Source organism: Aythya ferina, assembly GCF_964211825.1.
Source record: "Aythya ferina genome assembly, chromosome: 2".
NCBI lineage: Eukaryota > Metazoa > Chordata > Aves > Anseriformes > Anatidae > Aythya > Aythya ferina.
Window position 1 is genome coordinate 96,820,979 of NC_140297.1, and position 21,639 is coordinate 96,842,617.

The 21,639-nt window shown below is 41.1% G+C and overlaps 1 protein-coding gene across 1 annotated transcript in view; it reads left to right on the forward strand.

Moving 5' to 3' along the window:
• The window catches only part of TMEFF1 (transmembrane protein with EGF like and two follistatin like domains 1), a 124,383-nt gene extending 102,862 nt beyond the window's left edge, over window positions 1–21,521 (forward strand). Inside the window, exons 6-10 of the mRNA XM_084508636.1 lie at window positions 7,883–8,031; window positions 8,987–9,052; window positions 12,816–12,939; window positions 18,454–18,612; window positions 20,282–21,521. Coding sequence (XP_084364762.1) covers window positions 7,883–8,031; window positions 8,987–9,052; window positions 12,816–12,939; window positions 18,454–18,612; window positions 20,282–20,366 — 583 coding nt within the window. The 3' untranslated portion in view covers window positions 20,367–21,521. The remainder of the gene's footprint in view (window positions 1–7,882; window positions 8,032–8,986; window positions 9,053–12,815; window positions 12,940–18,453; window positions 18,613–20,281) is intronic.
• Window positions 21,522–21,639: the final 118 nt, after the last annotated feature.

Consider the following 21,639-nt stretch of genomic DNA (forward strand, 5'->3'; position numbering starts at 1 on the left):
TTAACTGTATTTTATTTTTTAACAGAGGAAATATGGAAATGAGATTCTGAGCACATTGTCTTTTTTTAATAAAGCGTACTATGCTGTCAAAGATCCGTTTTGACTCATAATGCATATTTTTAAAGAAAGATTGACAACTGATCCCCATGTAGACCTTTTCAGATTAACATTTTACAAGATTTACTTTGGAAATAAAAGGTGTCTCAGCGCCATATAGATTCAACTGGCTCATGATTTACATAATGTCTGTTTTTATAGTGGCTGAAACAGGAATTCAGAAGTGTAACTATTAACACTTAGAAATACCAATATGGACATTTAGAAGTCCTGGTCTCTATCTTGTCTACAATTTGTCTTCCAGAGAAAAACTTAGTTTGAAGTATGACATATTGGTCACACTTGCTTCTTTTGTCCACTTTTTCACTCACTTACCATTTTGTGACTTTTTAAGGAATATTATATAGTATGAAGGTCTTTGTAAGGAATTATATTTTAATCCTGTGTGAATGTAATTCACAGGTTCCCTGTCCAGTCAAAACCAAAAATGCTAAGTTTCTGTGTGAAAAGCAAACAAACAAAACAAAACAAAAAACAATAAAGGAAATCAACCTAAAAAGGGGATTTAGGATTGTGTTGTGGGATTACTGAATTGTGTATAATTGGCCTACAGTAAATCCTGATATGAAATGAATAGTATAATTCTCTCTTCATCATATGGACTATTACAAAATTGAATAGGTGGATAAAAATCTAGGTCTGTTTTTGTTTGTTTGTTTGTTTTAATGTGTATTTAAAAAGATCTTTGCAGCAGTGTGTGCCAGTTCTTTGAAGTTTTATGTTATTTGAGGGTGGAGGGTGTGGTAGGCCACTCTTGTGAGAACAAGCATCAATTTACCACATGTGCTGCTAGAAGATCACCATGGTTAGAGAACAAATTTCTATAGTGGTCAGAGAAAGCAATGAAATTAAACCACAGACAGAAGGGATGGTTCAAAAGTAACTGTGAGTCAATGGTATTTAAATGGTGTTCTGATTTGCTGAGCAGAATTGAAGACTGAAAGGGTGTTCAAGCAGGACACAAAAGCTTGCCAAACTGAGATCTACTTCTCTTGGCCTTCTATTCTCAGTGCCACAAAAGGATTAAAAACAAAACAAAACAAAAAACAACCACCAAAAACAAAACAAAACAAAACCAACAAAAACCAAAAACAACCAACCAGTCAAAAAAAAAAAAAAAACACCTAATGAATATTCAGCTCTAGTTGAATAGGTAGAGAAATCACTTTGAAATCCAGATTTTCTTGGTTCATGTTTCATCTGTGAAGAATTACACACAAGGGAAGAAACATCAAACACAAGGTAATCCTTCATTTGCTTTTATCACACTCAGTTATCTTCTTAACTGCAATTGCAACACCCCTGCTATTTCAGTTCAGCTAAATTTACTCCATCAAGCATACACTTATCTGTCTATTTGCATTTCATACACTTTGTTTTATTCTTTTATTTCCATTCCATATTTGTAAACAGACATACCAACAAACAGCTGAGAAAGCTTACTGTTGCATTATACTGGAAAGGGGTAGCAAGCAGTACTCTCTGTGAAGTCCACCCAGAAAAATACATTTGTGGAAAATCCTAGATGCAGCCTGCACTGTTAGATGGGATGGCTGACCTCTCTCAGTAGCCAAGCCCACTCCAAAAATGTGTAGTGCATTTCCTCTTTTCTTTGAATCTACCATAGTTTTAAGCAGGCAGGCTTTCCGTCAAATAATATGCACCTTAAATCCTGAAAACAAAAAGGAGCCTTGAAATGTGTTTCTTATCTCTGGGGATCTAATTAATTTACTGATAACAGCAAGTGCTCTTACAGCCTGAGCTTGTTTCAAATATGTCACATCATTTTACTAAACAAGTTTTCTTCGTTATACCTGGTAGCCCCTTATAAATGAGCTGTGCATTCTCAATTTTACTTATTTGAAAACACCTTTCTTTTTGTTTGGTTGGTATATCACTTTGTTCTTTATGGAAATTCAACTGCTTTTCTGCTTAAGGAATTATCTTAATAAATGATGCTCATTCAACTTCCAAAAGCACTTTATCATAGGAAAACTGAGCCTCTCTTTGATTCTGAAAAGCAAGTTGGTGCCATCTTCCTTAGGATGTCATCTGTCTGTTGACAAGTGACAAAGATAAGTTTCTTCACATCCTGGCACATTAGGGTAACGTCTGCATACATCCTGTTAACTTTCCAGAAATAAACAAGGGAAAACATCTGCTGAGAACACTAAGCAACAACCTGCTCCAGAAAGACATCAACTTGGAAGACTAAGTATCTGTTTCAAGCCTCTTGGTTAAAAACAGTAGGAAGGATATCTTGAAAAAAAAAAAAAAAAAAGCAAGAACCATAGTCATCTGACTGTTGTATGAGTTGGTGAAGACAAAAATAATTTGGGGGGAAGTGCCGATCTGCCGGAGAATAGGAAGGCCCTGCAGAAGGACCTGGAAAGGATGGGTCAATGGGCAGAGGCCAGTGGGATGAGGTTCAGTGTGGCTAAGTGCCGGGTCCTGCACTTTGGCCACAACAACCCCATGCAGTGCTATAGGCCTGGGGCAAAGTGGCTGAAAAGCTGTGCAGAGGAAAAGGATCTGGGGGTGTTGGTTGACGCTCACCTGAACACGAGCCAGCAGTGTTCCCCAGTGGCCAAGAAGGCCAACGGCATCCTCGCTTTTATCAAGCATAGTGTAGCCAGCAGGATCAGGGAGGTGATTGTCCCCCTGTCAGAGAAGCAGGAAAAAAATGAAAGTCTGTGGGTTGAGATAAGGACAGTTTATCTGTTCAAAAATAAAGGAAAATAATAATGATGATAATAGTACTACTACTACTAATGTGTACAAAACAAGTGATGCACAATGCAATTGCTCACCACACGCTGACTGATTCCCAGCCTATCCCTGAGCAGCCAGTACCCCCACCTCCCCATCCCCCTACAGCCCCCCCATATTAATTGCTCAGCATGATGCCAGATGATACGGAATACCCCTTTGACCAGTTTGGGTCAGCTGTCCTGGGTCTGTCCCTCCCAGCTCCTGCTGCACCCCCAGCCTGCCCACTGGCAGGGCAGTGTGAGAAGCCAAAAAGTCCTTGGCTTAGTGTAAGCAGTGCTCTGCAACAATTAAACCATCAGTGTGGTATCAACATTATTGTCATCCTAAATCCCAAACACAGCACCATACCATCTACTAGAAGGAAAATTAACTCTATCCTAGCCACAGTGAGGACAGCACAGTGCCCAGGCATGCCAGAAATCAACCAGACAGTGGCATGGGACGTAGGCATGGAAGTGGATGACCCCGTGGTTTGGCACACTGGCCTGAAAGAAAGCTTTGTGGGTTGAAGGCAACCCATTTGGCAACCCAATCCAGAGCATGGTGCCCAGGCATGCCTGTCAGCCAGAAAACAGCATGCAGGCCATGGAGTTGAATCCACCACAAGATGTGGAGGAACCAATGGAGGTACCTGGTACATGTCACCAGGCTTGCTGGCATTGGACGGGATTCATCTTTCTCAAAGGGCGAAGATCATGGTCATGAGACAGTGGGGCTTTAAACTAGCTTCAGTGAGGGAGGGGTACATCATCAGGGATGCTGGTGATAAGGTAGGGGATGACATGCCATCTCACTCATGCCAGCTGAACACCACAGCCAGCAGAGGATGCCCAGAGCCTAGAGAGGGAGCAGAACTTAACAGGAGAGCTACTGTAGGCCCACGTGGATGAGTTACAGTTGCCCCATCCAGAAAGGCATTGGGAGCCCAACTTTATGTAAACGCATGCAGCATGGGGAATCAACAAGGGAAGCTGGAGGTGTGCGTGTGGTTACAGGGATATGATCTCATTGCAATTACAGAGACATGGTGGGACAGCTCTCATGACTGGAATGTAGCCATGGACAGCATTGTGCTTTTTAGGAAGGACAGGCCAGGAAGGTGCAGTTACTCTTTACGTGGGCAAGCAACTGGAATGTAAGCAGATCTGCCTAGGGGGGACGAAGTGTGAATCGAGAGCCTATGGATGACTGTGAGCTAAGGGAAAGACACTGTGGTGGGGGTGAAAAGTGCTGTCACATTTTTGTTGTGGAAGCTTTCAAGATAACAACTTTTGAATAATTCTTCTTTGTGAATAATGTTGTTAGTCTTCGTGGGAGAGGTGGCATCTCTTCTGTACAGAGCCCCAAGGATGATGATGGTGCACTGCACTCCTGCAGACAGTGTATCTGACTGAAAAAACAAGGATTTGGGCTCTGGACAGAAGAGGGGGTACTGCATCTGGCTGGGGAACGGAGTTAACTTTCCCCACAGCAGCCCATACAGTGCTGTTCTCTGCACTTGCAGTTAAACAGCTCTGGTATCACACCAATGCTTTGCCTATGGCTGAGCTGTGCTGGCTCAGCATCAGAACTCCCTCCAACCCCTCAGAGCCAGTGGGCAAGAGGTGGGGAGGGGACATCACCAGGGCAGCTGACCTCAACCAACCAAATGGGTATTCCATACCGTGTGGTGTCACACTCTGCAATAAAAGGGGGGAAAGTGGAAGGAGAAGGGGGACTCTTGTTATGAAGAGGTCTGTCCTCCCAAAGAATCACTACACTTGTTGAGGCCTTCCTTTCCAGAACGTGGCCAAACATCGTTCATTGGTGGGAAGTAGAGAATAATTGTTTCTTCTCTTTTTGCTTCTGCACAGCCTTTCTTGCTTTTCCGCTCTTTATCTTCCTTTTAATTAAATGATTGGATCTCAAACCATGAGCCTTTTTTTCTTTCCAACATACTTTCTTCTTCCCTCCCTCTTGTTTTGAGGAGGGGAAGTGAGAGAGCAGTTGTGGTGGAGTTTGGCTGCCCAGCTGGGTAAAACCACCACAGATGGGTCCTGAAGGAAAATGGTCTTGGAAAGAAGGAGGGTCCTGGGATGAGGATGGGAAGATCTTGGAATCAGGGACAGATCCTGGAGGTGAGGGAGGCCCATGCCAGGAGATGTTCCTGGACTTCAGTTGTTTTTTGCCAGTTGGTTTTGCCACAGCTTGGCCATCAACGGCTGGTGACATTGAGCAGTAGCTGGGCAGGAACCACCACCACCTTCTGCCCAACCTTCCTGCATGGAAGGGTATTGAAGATCTCCCCAGTTCCACCCTGCCCAGGCAGCATGTGAGGGAGGCTGTGGGGTAACTGGGCAGGGTGTAAATACCCTGATCTCACTGGTTCTCAGGTAAACCTTGGTTGGGCCCAGACCCACTCTGAGTAGTTTGCCATGCAGGGCCTGTGACAGAAAGTGACATCGGGGTGGGATGATGATGCTGACAGCTTATCAAACCTCAAGACCACAACAGACCCTACTGGGGACCCTCTGGCAATCCACAGTTCTGTTCTGCTTGAAGGACATGGGTCAGTTCTAAGTCCGTTTTGGTTGGTTGGTGAGCTTCTGTTACTTCATGCTGTCCCAGTCCTGACAGAAGCAGCATAAGCTTTCCTCTTGTTTTGTTTTGTTTTGCTTTGCTTTGCTTTCTTTTCTTTTCTTTTCCTACAGCTAGATGTAAATTTTAAGTAATGATAAGAAATTGTTGTACATTAGCTACATGGCTGGAGTTAAGGCTAGGAGTGATTATCAGTAATCTGAGGTTAACAGCTAGGCATTCACAAGTACTCCCAAAACAAGCATTTTGCAATCATAAGAAAGTACACATTTAACACTAGGTGTTAAGTCTGAACACAACAAAGCTTGGAAATGTAATCAATTTCCAAGCAGTTTTAACTCTAACCTGTAATGTCACCATGAGAAAGAAAGAAAGGAAAAAAAAAAAAAAAAAGATTTCAAAAGTTGCCTTATTTGTCACAAGGACTGACAAGACCCAATAGTAAGTAGGGAGCTATGGGCCTCGGATGATGACCACAGACAGAATTGTGCTGCTTGGGGATAAAAACACAGATGGAATTTGTCTGGAGATATAAATAAATGGGATAAGGATGGGCACACAGGTGCAGCGGTGATTCCTGAGTAAGCACATAGCCAGTGCCACACCAATGAGGACCAGCTCTCTGTTAGCTTCATTCTTTAAATGTGCACAACTGCTGAGCTACGAGCCTTTTATTTGTATATAAACTAATAAACTCTTCATTAGGCTTATTGAGCATAAAATCTTGTGGGAGCATATAAACAAAACAGTACTTCCTTTCCCAGGTCTAAGGTTTATAACCATGCTGAGTTCCCATTTCTAAATAATAATACATATATATTTTAAACAATACCTTAATCCTGTTGGATATCTAGGGACTTAACGAGGAATTTGAGGTGGGTCCCTAAGATGTGTAGACTCAATGTATTACTCATTGCTGGAGCAGTTTTTAACTGTCAGAAGGCACACATAAAAATTCATTTGTACTAGAGATGTTCATTTGTCTAGCAACAATATGAAGTTCACAGGTTTGAAATATTACTGTAGTATCTTTAAAGACAGAAATAATAAAGAAACAAAATGTGGTCATGGAAAGGGAGAAGAGAAAAAGGCACAATGGCCACCTTCAGTGTTTCTGCAGCAAAGAATTAGGTTCTGCTGCAAGATTTGTTATGGACTTGAGGCACACACACATCTATTTAATCATTTAATTGTATCTGGCACAGCTGGAAAGAACATAAAAATCCTGGCAAGTAGATAGCTTGTTTTCTTCCTACCCTGTGTCTTACAAGAATGAGTCAAGATTAAGCTAGTGGCAGCTCCTAGCAGTGAGAGCACACGTGCCCTGCGTGGAGCTTTCTGGCAAGTAGAGGACAGCATGCCTTACTCAGAAGATGCAGAGCTCTCACCTCCTTCTTGCTCTCACAGCACCACTGCCTCTTCTGTCCTGCAGCCACACTTCCTGGAGGCCTTGCAGAGTGATGTGAAGCAAATTTAAAGCAAGAGGTTCAGATGAAAATTAATATATTGAGTAAAATAAATAAGGGGGTTGGGGCTTGGAAGGTCAGAAAGTTTCCTGGTGCTGTTCACACATGCCAACTTTTTGTTGGGGCAGCAGAACTATCAAGCTAAAAACAGGTAAGTCAGAGCCTTAGGCAAGCCTTTGGCTCCCCTATGTTTGGGTGGTTAGGGACCAGCTCCTTGTTAGATCTCTTTTCTGACTTCTGACTTATGATCCGTAGCTGCAATTTATATGGAAAATGCTTTGTCTAACACAGCCAAAATTTTGCTTGGATGCAACATGAAATAATTTAGATCCCATAATCCTGTTTTTAACACCATCTAATGAACCCACCATTAACTTTCAGTGGTATGAATGAAAGTCTTTTTGAAATAACACAGTTGACCAAGCATATTGATTCTGTTCAGCCCCTGAAATATATATATATATATATATATATATATATATATATATATATGTAACCTCCTTTAACTGTTTAGCAGAAATGGGAGTCCTTTTCTTCCTCACCTACTCCCTTGGGAACCTGACACCCCCCCAAAAAAGTGAAATATTAATGTGCTTTTTTTCACACTTGAGAACAGAAAACACAAATTCTTTTATTCACATAGTAAATCTTCCTAGCAATGTGTTACCATTTTTCGGTTGTTAATCAATGAGATTGATATCATAGTAAAATGACAAGAAACTTCATTACATTATTAAAAAGCACACTGAGGCACTTATTCATGATTCTGTAAATTATTCTGCTTGGAAACCTGAGGTGTCAGCAAGTTCTTCAGCATCCTCAAGGAGCATGTTCTTCTCCTGTGTGAAGGAAGCTGGTATTAATGTGTCAGCTAGTGTTTACTCAAGACTCAACATTCCTTACTTTCTGCTTGCTGGATGTCAGTTTTGTTCTGCTGTTTCAATTACCAGGTGTGTATGCAATATAGACTGCAGTGGATACAGTTTTAATCCTGTCTGTGCTTCTGATGGAAGTTCATATAACAATCCATGCTTTGTTAGAGAAGCATCCTGTCTGAGGCAAGAACAGATTGACATCAGGCATCTTGGACACTGCTCAGGTAGGTTTAATCTTCTTTCTCTGATAAACATAAAGTCTGACATAAATAAGCTTGGTAGAGCTTTTCCATTTTAAATTAGAACTCACTGACCCAGCTAACAGTGAATTGTATTTTAGTTTTTCTCACTGTCAGTGAACTCCTCACCTGTATTTTAGTTTTCCCTATGTAAATGTATGTTTACACTATACATAGATGATGTGGTATGTTTATGTTAACTTTTCTTTCCTTTGGCTGCTGTTACCTGAAAAGTCAGCAAAAGGTCTTAGGAGAACCTATGCAATAGCCTTACAGGAGGGGTTAGTAAGAAGCAGGAGAGAAAAGGGAATGTGATATGTAGGAAATGTTCACTGTTTCTGTTGGGGCTGTGCAGTGTACTTCTAAGGTGAGTAAAATCTGGCCCCGATTGCACAACTATTTATCCATTTCCTTTTCTGCTGTTGGAAAGGCACAGTGAAACCCTTAGACTGCTACCCTGTGTGTTGTTGATCATGTTGAGGACTCTTCCATTTTGGGGTCTTGGGTTCAGACAGACCAAGGCAAATTGCATTTAGGACCGTGTCATAAAAATAACAAGATTCTACCATTCTTTTGCTGGCTACCTCTAGATCTGTAACTTGGATGGTTCAAAAAAAAAAAAAAAAAAAAAAAAAAAAAAAAAAAAGCCACGAGAAAACAGGTCTCTGAACCAAAATAAGCTAGCCTCAATACCATGGAAGAGATTTTGTTCAAAACCTACAGGCTGAGGTGTGCCCTGTATTGGTCAAGAGGCTGGGGGGTTGTTAACTCTGCTTGATACTGTCCTGGTTGTATGCGTGAAAGGATGTGGGACAACGTCCACTTCTATTGCAGTTAAAATACTTCTCTGACTATAATTCTGACTTCTCACTGACATGTATGCAGTCGTCTGGAAATAAGCCTTTCCTAATAGCTATCCATGCATTTATTTATCATCTAGAAGCAGATGACACAAACGCAGTTGGAAAGAAAGACGACGGCATGCAGTATCGTCCAGAGGTGAAAGGTATCGTGCTGGCTTTGTGCTGTTTGGTTACGATTTCACGAGATGAGAAAAGACAGTGTGGAGGTCCCTTCTTGTCTGCCTTACAGCTTTGATTTCTGTAGCCAAGACAGTCGCGTGAGCAGCTTTTTTCTTGCAGCACTGTCATTGCAAGGCTGGCAAGAAGGAGATATGTGGGATTTGTGAATTTTGCCTGCTGTATTCCTCTAAGATGCTCAGCTGCTCACCACCCCTACTCGGCGGTCACAGGATTAGACCCCTGCCAAGTGCTGTGAAAATGCCTTTACTGCAAGATGCCAGGATGTGAGATTCCTGATGAAATGACACCACCCCCCTGTGACCCTATCTTTTCTGAAAACTTCTGGAAAAAAAAAAAATCTGGCAGATTTTGTATTTGTTTGGTCATCTTTGTATTTTTCATGTAAATCAAGATGCTAAATCACATTGGTTAAATATGTTTCACCTCTATGAATTAATTTCTTAAGATAAACAAAATAAGACCGAGTTTTGCTTTCTGCTCAGTTATTTTACACGTTAGCACCTCCTTTGTGGCAGGGGCATTCTCAGAGTAAATATGCTTTCGCATTTCATGGCTCTAGCTCAAAGTGTAGCTGGCCAGGACAAAACATGTCTCTGTCAAGTTATTGCCAAAGAGCAGATCTGCATTGGTACTAACCTTGCCTCCTCTTCTCTCACAAATAATAACACTGTTACCTTCTCTGTTAGTGCTGGCCTTTAATTTTTTCTCTCATTATACTTGCTTTGCACTCCCATGGCCTTGCAGAGTAAATCCATTCAGTCATGGCTTTAGACATTCCAAGTGTTCTTCCTGAAAAGGCATTCATTGCCAAAAAGCCCTGTGCATTTTTCCTTTTTCACAAATTCTCTTATTTTCACTCCATACTATTACCAGTTGGAATGATGTAATGTCGATTTTCACTTATATTGTGAAAGCATAAAAAGCACTGAGTGGAATATACATCTTATTATGGGATTAATGAAACACAGCCTTTGGGTCCTATCTGGAAGAAGTTACAGCCTTTTATTCATTGCATATAAATTGTCCTTGAAATCTAGTAAGTAGGAAGAGCATTGGATATGATTATAATTATCATTATTAAATGTATAGTTTATGCAGTCTCATGTTCAGCAAATTATGTGCATAAAGGGAGTATGTCGTGAAAAAAATAATAGTTTTGAATATTTTTTATGTAGTAGTCAAGTCTTTTTAGACAGTGAGAGCCTGAAATGAAGTACTCTGAATGACGTTTTCCTCCAGGATAAGAGAACAGGCCACTCTTCTATCTGTTTTCCTTTGCTTTAAAGTACTGTGCATTACTTTTGTCAAACCCTCTCCTCTGAATGTACAGTATCTCTTAGTCCTTAGAATCATGGCCAGGGCTGTCTCCTTCTCCTGCAGCGTGAGAATCTACATAAAGGTACATCAGAAACGTCTCTCTTCCCTGACTCAGATGGACTGCTGTTTTTGTCCTGCCAAGATGGGCATCAGAGTTTCAGTTTCTGTGCATGCCTCTTCCTTCTGTTGAAACATCCGAACTGTTGTATCTGACCACTCTTTCAAGTCCCCTACACCAGTTATATCTCTCATTTTGGAGCAATCTGGCTGGCTCTCAGGTTAAAAATTAATTCCCATAAATGAGTGGTTAAATGTCTATCCTACTCTAGGAATCACCTCCTGCATTGAACATCATCTCTTTGCTTAGCACACATTTGGGTGTGCTGACTTGGGTGGCTGTGGCTACCTGGCCACCTGCCAGGGGACGCATCTGTCACTGGGCCCCACATTCTGCATGCATGTATACATTAAAAACAGGCACGGAGCAGCCATCTGGACAGACTAATATAATTGTGTGTACCTTATTACTAGCCTTTGACTGGGACAGATACAACAGTAATTAGCTGCTAGGAGGAGGAAAGAGGCAACAGTTTGGGGATGAACCAGTTTTCTCCTCTTGGACATACTGCGATGTAATCTACTCTAACAGGGCAGTATCAGATATATTGTCATGTCCTTCCCTTGCATCAAGTCTTCTGTATCTTTGAAGCATAGCTTGAACCAACAAGCTTCCTTATATCTGAAACCTCTCATATTTAGATTTTTTATTTTTTTTCCTGGAACAAATCAGAAAATATTCCAGAAAATATTCAGGAGAAACCTAAAACAACAGTATGCCTTTTTATTTTTTATGTTTTTTTGTTTTGTTTTTGTTTTTTTGTTTTTTTTTGTTTTTTTCTGTATAAATACATTCTCTTTCTTTCTAGTGTTATTTGAGTTATCTGCAAATGTATAAGAGAGTTCTTCTTCACACTCCCTTTTTGCTTTGCACCTGCAGTTCATTATAGTCTTGTATTTGTGGTGCCATAGTCTATTGCCATAGAAATGAGAATAATTCCACATTTACATCCACAACTTTAGATCCCAGCACTTTAGAGAAGTTCATTATGAAATTCTAAGTTCTGTATTTAGGACTTCTTTACAGAACAATTTTTGGAGGAAAATAGTTGAAAATATATGCAGCTTTAGATAGTTTTAGCTATGTGACAGATGTACAGCAGGCCTTGGTGCAGAAGGGACTGCCTTCCTCTGCTGGTCTGCCATGGCCAGCAGCTAAACAGCCACCAGCTGCTCATTGACCCCCTCCCTCCCCTCAGCAGGATGTCAGAGAGAAATGGAAGAGCAGAAGTCAGAAAAACTCATTGCTCAAGGTAAAAACAGTTTAATAAAAGAAAAAGATTTAAAAAAAAAAAAAAAGAAAGAAAGAAAGAGAGATAGAGAGAGGGGGAAAAACAAGTGATGCAAAGGCCATCTCTCACAACCTCCCACCTGCTGACTGATGCCTAACCAGTCTGTGAACAACTGCTACCTTGGGAAGACCAAAACCCCAGTTTCTACTGCAGAGCACAATGGCATTGATGTCATATGATAGAAAATATCCCTTTGGTCAGTTTGGGTCAGCTGTCCTGGCTGTTCCCCCTCCAAGGCTCTTGTCCAACCCCAGGTTACTCAAGGGGAGTGGAGGGCAGAGTAGGAAGAGGAGAAGGCCTTGCAGCTGTGCAACCTCCCTGCAGCAACAGCCAAAACACTGGTGTGTTATCAACACTGCTTCAGCCACTAATCCAGAATGCAGCACCACAGGGGCTGCCATGAAGAAAGTTAACTCCTTCATAGTCAGACCCAATACGTTTCCCAACAGAATGAGTATTTTAAGCTTATTGCATCATTTTGAGGTTCCCTCTTTGTAAACGCACTTCCCTAGGAAGACTGCAGGAATATGTTCAATTTCAGCTGTAACAGCTGGTGATACCAGTCAGAATAGGGCTTTATCTGGTTGTTTTCTACCCAGTAAAGATGCTTCATTCTAACCCTTCAGGTCTTTTCCCTCTGTTTAGACATGGGAGTAGGCTTTATGTGCTTATCTATTAGCTCTTTGCTACAATGCCACTGACAACTTCTGCTGATCATCCAGCATCGGGTTGTTTCTGTCATGAATATTTTTCTCCTTTCAAGAAACCTGACATAAAAAGCATTTTCTGATGTCTCTCAGGATCGTTTTTCAGCGTGACGCATCCTACCAAATCTCTGCAGGTGTCTCCGAAACTTCACCCTTAAGCCTTTGCTTCATTATTCTGTATTTAGTTACTGACAATGAGTTTTTAAGGACATTTCTCAGCTATTCTTGGTTGAGATTTTTTTTATATAAATATCACGCACCATTTCTAATTTTTTATGTATCTTTTTTTTAAGATGCCAGTGATCAAAGAGAAGACATTTATGTTGGAAACCACATACCTTGTTCAGAAAGCTTCAATGGCTACTGTATACATGGAAAATGTGAATTCATTTATTCCACTCAGAAGGCTTCCTGCCGGTAAGTCCTGAATGCCTACAAAATATGCTTGAAATTGCTATAATGCTTAATCAAAATGCTCTCTAGACATAATTACAGCATGTATCAGTTTGCAGTTATCTAAGCAGGGGCACAGAAGCCACATGCCTGTGCTGTGGGCAGCACGCAGCTGCAGCAGTTGTGCAGAAGAAAGCACTCAGGAAGGGCTTGGCCACTCAGGTGCAGGTAGTCAGAAGATGAATCTCTCTGAGGCCTTAGTGTTGGCTTCTTATTTTTAATTCTAAATCAAGAGAAGAAAAAAAAAAAAAAAAAGAAGAAAAAAAAAAGGAAAATAAAAAGGAAAAACAACAACAATAAATACTGCCTTGAATGGCTTTTCTGGATGACTACACTTTACTCATTGACCTCTCAGTCTGTTCTTGTGCTAGCTATACATTTTATTGCTCTTGGCATAAACAGTCTGGAGTATCAGTATTTTTAATATTTCTTGCCTTTTTCACAATAATATGTTTTATGTAGAGTATAAAATTACAAAATATTCTTTAGCCCACATTTCTTGTCTAGCAGCTCAGTATTAAGCCACTGTTTCTCAAGAAATGAGAATTTTCCATTTTATCTCCTTAGCTCCTGAGTAATTTTTCCTTTAAATTCCACCAAGTTCTACCTCTTTGTTCTGTTTAAAAATTACAAAAAAAATATTATAAAATTATTACCAGAAAAAGGCTGCACTATAATAACATGTAGTGCCTTACTTGTTAGGAGGTTTCACTTGCAAGCTTGTACTTCCAAATTAACATGGCTGAAGATGCTATAAGTCTTTGCTATTCTTTGCTTTGGAAACTTCAACTGTAAATCCATTAGATCCTCTCACGTTTTATCCCCTGATCATTATCGATCAAGTATAGTGTTTTGTTTTTTTCCACTCTCAAGATTTAACAGTTTTCAGACTGACTGGAAATTAGGAAGCCCAAAAAGAAGAGCCTGTACTGTTGTTGACTTAGCCATTTGAAACTCATATTTTCACTTTTCCCACCCGAAGCCTTTTCTTGTTTATTTCCAGCTTTCTGATGGGACCATATTTCCTGTTCTTTTTTTCTTTGGCCAAAATCAAGAGAGGCCAACACACCTTTGCTTCTCTTGGGAAACTAGGTACATCCCAGGCATCATCTTGGTGGGCTTGGGGCAGCAATATTTGAGTACAGTATTCTTTTGATGCAGAGCTGTATTTAACACAATTTCTTATGGATTTGTCCTCAACATTTTCAAATTGGAGGTATTTCAAATAAATCATTCCTGGCTGAATTAACTGTTTTGTTTTTTTCTTGATTTCCCAAATCTTTTTTTTTCCTGGTTAGTTCTATCATTAATGGTCATTTATTTGTTTGTGATTCAATTACTAGTCTATCATTGAAATATTTATTATTAATTTAATGTACGGATAGTTAACATTTTAATAAATATAATTAATATACTGTCTCTTTAAATTCTATTTTATAATTAGATTTTCTATTACTACCTTCAGTTATTTATATAAACAGCTTTATTATTTAAGCCTGCACAGTCTCAGCACTGGACCCAGCCTGACAGGCCACACAGGGTTCCAGTCAAGAACTTCTGACTATCAGTGCTGTACCCTAAGTACCAGATCTCCTCTGCACTTTTTTGGCTATTTAAATAGTCATGTTCTCATACCTGTATGTGTGCTTCTTACTGGAGCAGTGAGTTATTAAGGGAATAAAAAGATTTATATCAGACAGTCAGCAATCTACCACAGAAACCAAGTGTTTCTAACAAAGAAAAAAACTCTCTTTCTAGATAAGGAAAATATAATGATGAATGCCAAGGGCAGACTGTTATTTCTAAATGCTTTGCATTCTCATGCACATCTAACATATACACTGTTTAATTTGGTCCTCATTTCCAGGGAGTGGCGTACTTGATGTATCAGATAACCTACAAAACTGCAAAAAATACCTGTGCAGAGCAAATTTTGACTTGCAGTTTCACTGAGGACAATGCATCTCCATGCTCATTGTACAGCAGCCCTATAGAACTGCCAGCAGGCAGGTGGTAGGAACGCTTTGTAGTAGCAAATTGCACAATATTTAGTTTAGCAGCTTTTGCACAGCTGGGATCTGGTCTATCTCCTGCTGCCTCCTTTGTGTGGTACAGTTCTGCCCTGTATTTGCAGCAGGCTGCCTCAGGAAGGTACAGTTCATCCCCTGGCAAGGAATTCTAATCTTCATTATGCTAACTCCATTAATTGACTGATCAGCATACTTTGATGAATCCTTGCTGACCTCTGTCTATCATGCTATATATTAATGCCTTAAAATCTGTTCTGCCCATTTACCAGGCAGCTTAAACTATTGCACAGTACTTCTTAACACAAGCAGTTCTGCTTTGCAGGAATTCAATAGTCCTGAATATCCATTCAATATTTCTCAGAAATAATTTCCTGTCACTTCAGTGTTTCTGAGGAAATGTATTTGAATTACTTGTGCTTCCTCTGCTTTGTTTTGCCTCCTGTGCTTTAGAGCAATTCTCACATTGATCGCACTTTGGCTGTTGTTATCTTCTTTAATGAAAATAAAAGCAAAGTAACAAAGCAGAATTCCTCACTTGCATGAAGTCTGCTTTTTTATTGTTTCTCCTTGTATACAATCATAGAGTCATTGAATGGTTTGAGTTGGAAAGGACCTTAAAGGCAATCCATTTGCAACCACCCTCCCCGCCCCCTCCCGGCACGGGCATGGATGCCGCCCACTAGATCAAGCTGCCCAAAGCCCCATCCAGCCTGGCCTTGAACACTTCCATGGATGGGGCACCCACAGCTTCTCTGGGCAGCCTGTGACAGTGCCTTGCTATCCTCTGAGTAAACAATTTATTGTAAATCTAATGTAACCTGCCCTCTTTCAGTTTAAAGTCTTTACTCCTTTGTCCTGTCCCTATGTTCCCTGACACAGAGTCCATCCCCAGCTTTCCTGTAGGCACCCGTTAGGTACTGGAAGGCTGCTATAAGGTCTCCCCGGAGCCTTCTCTTCTCTAGGCTAAATTACCTCAACTCTCTCAGCCTGTCTTCATAGGAGAGGTGCTCCAGCCCTTTGATCATCTTTGTGGCCCTCCTCTGGACTTGTTCTGATAGTCTGTGTCCTTCCTGTGCTGGGGTCCCCAGAGCTGAATGCAGAACTCCAGGTGGGGTCTCATGAGAGCAGAGTAGAGGGGGAAAATCACCTCCCTCGGCCTGCTGGCCAAGCTGCTTTTGGTGCAGCCCAGGGTACGGTTGGCTTTCTGGGCTGCAAGCACACAGTGCTGGCTCATGTCGAGCTTCTCATCAACCCACAGCCCCAGGTCCTTCTCCTCAGGGCTGCTCTGAATCAGTTCTCTACCCAGCCTGTATTTGGGCTTGGGATTGCCTTAGCCAAGGTACAGGACCTTGCACCTGGCCTTGTTGAACCTCATGAAGTTCTCACAGGCCCACCTCTCAAGTCCAGGTCCCTCTGGATGGCATCCCTTCCCTCCTGCATGTCGACCGCACCACACAGCTTGGTGCCATTGGCAAACTTGGTGAGGGTGCACTTGATCACACTGTCCATGTCACTGTATGCTAGCACACATTTTTCTTGATTCCTTTCCTAGCAATTGCCAAGCTTGCTTACAGTAAATTGGGGCTTTTATTTAATAACTCTGCTTTTACTGGAACTCGTTTCATGTCTGAACCTAAACATCTGACATAGCAGCTTATGGCTGGAGAAAGTAGAGTCACAAGATTATGAACATGAAAACCCCAACAGTTATTCCTGCATGCAAAGGAAGATTAGAATTTGCCTAAGAAGCTGTAGAAAGATCTGGAGGGGCAATCATTTTGCCCCTCCAAACAAAATTAACTCCTACTCTAGCACAAAGCTTTTGGATGTGTGAGACCGATTCTGCGTTGCTTTCAGACCTCTTTGATCCAGATTACAAAAGAAGTGTTTTATTATTTTTTTTTTGCCTGTGGCAGTAGTTCTTTTCTTTCTGTCAGAGAGCTGGAGGCCAATTGTATGATTCAGTTGTCCTTAATGGTGCGTTCACATCAGTCGGTGTTAAAGGATAGCTGTACAAGGAACTTGCTACTCCTGTGCTTGTAAGCAATCCTTTAAAACAAGCAGTCACAGGTTTGTACTTCTACATGAAAGGTGAGGGTTTTCATTAGTTCTCCCTGCCCCAACTGGTAAGAGGAGAAGGGATTAAAAGCCTTTGTTCAAAGATATGAGTAGTAGCCCTTGGTGCAGCAGCTTGCAGCTCTTGCTGGGGTAGCTGGGGTAGCTCTTGCCTTTCCTTGCTGTGCATCAGCCTCTCTCTGCCTGCAAAATGAATTGTTCCAGAGCACTTTGTCACTGCCACCTTCACCATTTGCCCACACTACACACATGCATTGCCATTGGGAGCAGCCTCTGCTGAGTTTCTCATTGAGCTCTCTGCTGGTTCACTCAGGCAAGATACCATTTACAGCAGCTCCTCTTCTCTCTCCTGCCATTCCTCCCCCACCCCTAGCCAATTTTTATGCAGTCTTCCGTGAATTCTTACATAAACAGTTGTGGGTTATTGGGTTTTCTCCCATTAGTGTCCTGCAAGGGAGCTTGTTTTCCCCTGAGGGAAGTGTGCAAGCCATCTGGATGAGCTGGCCAGCTGTGAGTCTCCTTGACTTTTCTGTGCAGTCAGCAAGGGGGATAACCTGACCTCTGTGAAGCACATTTACCCTGAAATTCTTGGTGGCTCAGTGTAGAAGGTAGGTAGTGAAGAGAATAATTGGAAAATACTTTAGTCCAGGGACAAGGCAGGAGGGGTCTTGATGCCGTTCTTTTCCAACAGGTTTTGTAGGATTCCATGTCCAAAGGCTGCAGCTTGAAAAGGCATCCTCCTGTTCCCCCACTGTTTCAAAGCTTTTTTTTCCTTCTCTCACTCCTTGCTCATATTGACATTGCTGCTGAGTTCCCTGAGCATATTGCTTTGCTCTTTCTAGTCTGTTTACTTGTTTCATCTTTTTTTTTTTATTTTTCCTAAATATTGCCCCAATCTAACAAGCACCCCACATACTTCTTTTGCCAAACCTTTACCCTGCAGGTCTGTCTTCAGAAAGGGTCACTGATAACCTTATCCAGAAGAGAAGAGACTCCCCCTTCTGTCTCTCCTCTTGCCCCAGAAATCCAAACCGTCCTCCAACACAGACCATCCTCCTGTTACTGCACCTCCACCTTCTCACTAGCTCTTTCTCAACCACAATCCAAATCTATCCATTTGTTCACAGAGCAGGCAGAATCTCAGCTCTTCTGTGTGGCTGTGCTCTCTAAATTTCATTTTAGGCTTCAGAAAGTGATACGTCCTGAGCCGCTGCAGCAGCACTGATGGCACCAAGGAGGGTGTTCTCTCCTCTGTCACTGCTATGATTACTGTTTTTTTCCATCCCACAGCTTGGACTCCTTATTTCATCTGCAAAATGACTGGGCTGCTGCCAAATTACATATGCCATTAAATATTGCTTTTGTTTTTCAGGTGTGAATCAGGATACACTGGACAGCACTGTGAAAAGACAGACTTTAGTATTCTTTATGTTGTCCCAAGTAGACAAAAGCTTACGCATGTCCTTATTGCAGCAATAATTGGAGCTGTACAGATTGCCATTATAGTTGCAATTGTCATGTGCATAACAAGGTAGGTAAATGCCAAACAGTGAAAAATTATGCATTGTCTGTATATGCTTTTTCTGTATTTAAATCTTTCCTCCTTGAATTTTTATGTGCATAAACATATATTCTAAAATACCCCAGTAAAAGAAACCTATTGCCATTTTTGTCACAAAACACACGTTAATTTAAATTCGCAAACCACCAGTGACCTGTCTGAATCCCCAGAACAGCTACCCAGCAGAACAGATCAGCCTTGAAACATATTCAAAAGGTCAGCTACTGTGTTAGACCTTCATGAAGTTATTCAAGCATTGATGATATCTTATAGAAGATATGGTTCCCCCTCCTGCCCAGTGAAACCAGAGAGGTTGACACATTGCTGTTTCCTGCAGTACAGCTGTAAATGGTGTTACACACGGAGAGAAGTCTCCCTCACACCATATATGCTTCCTGAAAATCAATGTGCAGCGTGTGCCTTTTTTAGGCACTCTCCATGGGAACCTATTTTATGAAATGTGAAGATGCACAAGCACAGAGTTCAAGTTTCTGGATTGTTTCAGGCTCTCACTCCATGTGAAAACTGAGATGCGAGTCATGGATTCATTTTGATGAAAAGGGATTTGGTCTGCTCATCAGGGATTTGAATCCAATAAGAAGTGGGGGCTCTGGGCTGGATTAAGGATGATTTAGTTACATAGTTGGTGTGTGAAGCATTTAAATCCTACATCGTGGCATCCATGGCAAACTTTGTCTTTTCCTCCTCGACTTGTTCGTCACTTCCTTCACTTTTTCAGGTCTGCTTACGCAGAGCCATAGAATTTACTGCTGCAGCATTAGTGCACGGCTTAGTGATGCGGAGTGACGCCCATATGAATGAACACTATAGGCCTCCTTCCTATCTCTCTTGTAAGGTTCAGTGTACCAGGTGTAAGCACACATGTCTAACACATCCTTGCACGTATAAAAAGCCATTCAGCTATGGAGTTGATGCCATTCCTTTTACCAGACCCCCTGCTGGTCAAAGCACCCATGGGGAAGACTGACAGCTCAGCAGCCCTCCTCTCTCAGCCTCCCTACAGCAGTTCCCTGGCACGCAGTCTTTCTGGGGCAGGCTGTCTCACCCAGCAGTCCCAGCAGGACTGCTTTATCTGTCTTGCATTGCCTGCTGTCTGGTGGGCTAAGTCTCTTCCTGCTCGGCACTGCTGGCTTTTATGAGTCCTTTCTGAGCTGTGTCCCCAGCCCCAAGAAAGGGGTTGGAGGTGGGCTCTGCCCTGGGGGCTCCAGCAAGCAGCAGAGCACCTGGAGGTCCAGCACTGCAAAGGCTGATTGATCCGGTCTTAAATCTTATCATACTTAAATTCCACTAGATTTTAAGTATGAAGTGTGTAAGAAGTAAATCCAATGCAGCTGTTCACCAAAGCAGAGGTTTTCCTGGACCATGCTTGAAGGATACAGGACCTTGCTGGTTTGGGTTTCAAGCAGAACTCCTTCTGGAGTGATCTGGGGTCCCACACAGATGCCCAAATATCAGCCAGGTACCAAACAGCAGGAGAATTCACCCAGTAAGCACAGCTCCAAAGCTGTTTGCTATTTTTGAGTATATAAAATAAGTCAATTCAGTCTTGCTAGGTTTAATTTTATATGACATATATAAAAGCACTCATACTTTTTCTTTCTCTCTTTTTTCTAAACAGAAAATGCCCCAAAAACAATAGAGGACGTCGGCAGAAGCAAAACCTAGGCCATTTTACTTCAGATACATCATCCAGAATGGTTTAACTTAGTGATTTTTATACCTACATTGACCATGTGATGTACATTTTTATTATATCTTTTTTTAAAGAATGGAAATATTTATTTCAGAGGCCTTATTTTTGAACATTTTTAGTGTAACAATGTTGGTCTGTATTCTGAAAGCATCAGCTCTAACAGCTATGGACTGTTTTAGTAACTTTGCTTTTCTGTTTTTGAATACGGTAGGTCATTTTCTGTATCTGTATCACATGGTTATATAATAGACGTGCTTTATTCATGGAATGTAATATTTTTGGGAACACAAATTTATTCCACCAGTGGTTGTAGATTTAAAAAAAAAAAAAAAAAGTCCACATTACCTAGCAAACAAGGCATGAACTAAAGGTAAAAATGTTTACAGCTTACTTTTCTTATGAGAAACTAGAAAACACTGTGTTTAAATACCGTAGATATTTAAATGTTTTTGGAAGTTAGTAACTGATTTTTTAGACACTGCCTATCGCATGAACTGTGAAGCTGTGTGCTGTGTGTAGTTGTAACATATTTATAAAACATGTGGGCTGGGTCTAAGCACTGCCATCTTCATTAATAATGCCAACGATTTATTTTTAAAGGGCAAAAGTATAAATTTCTTAGTTTGGGCCATTACCTGGTAGAGCAGATGGCACAGGTCCAAAAGGAGTAGGTCTTAGTAGATTTAGGTGTTTTAAAAATTGGTGTCAAATAATTGAACACAAATAATTGGAATAAAGCCTAATTTGTCACTGTTGAAGCTGTTTTAATACTTCTTAAACTTTTTTAAAGAAAATACATGTTTTAACACCTACAATGCAGATTGTATAGTGTTTGTGATTAAAATAAAAATTAAAAAAAAAAAAAAAGAACAAATAAAAGTGAATGAATTACTAGTGCTCTTGTATAGAGTATTTTCAAGAGCTAAGAAAGTCCATCCAAATTAGTCTGCTGGTCATAGTTATATAAATAGACTGTTAGTTGTTGTTTGAAAGATCCAGAGATAAAGTGTGAATAGGATGTGTTCAGCTGTTTTAACAAGTAGTTTAGGCTTTCAGAATTTTGCATGTAGGATTTAATAATTTGTTCAATAAAAACAAAAACAAAAAAATGCTTTCAACATTTTGAACTGGAAAAGCATGTCACAATACAACCTTTTCACTATTTTGCCTGTGGTTTGGTGTGTTTATTTGTTACCCCACGTGGCAATTGTAAGCAGCTGAAGATCTGAAGCTTGTTCTGCTTGAAAAACAGCCGGCGTTCATGGTCGTGAGCGCTCTCTGAA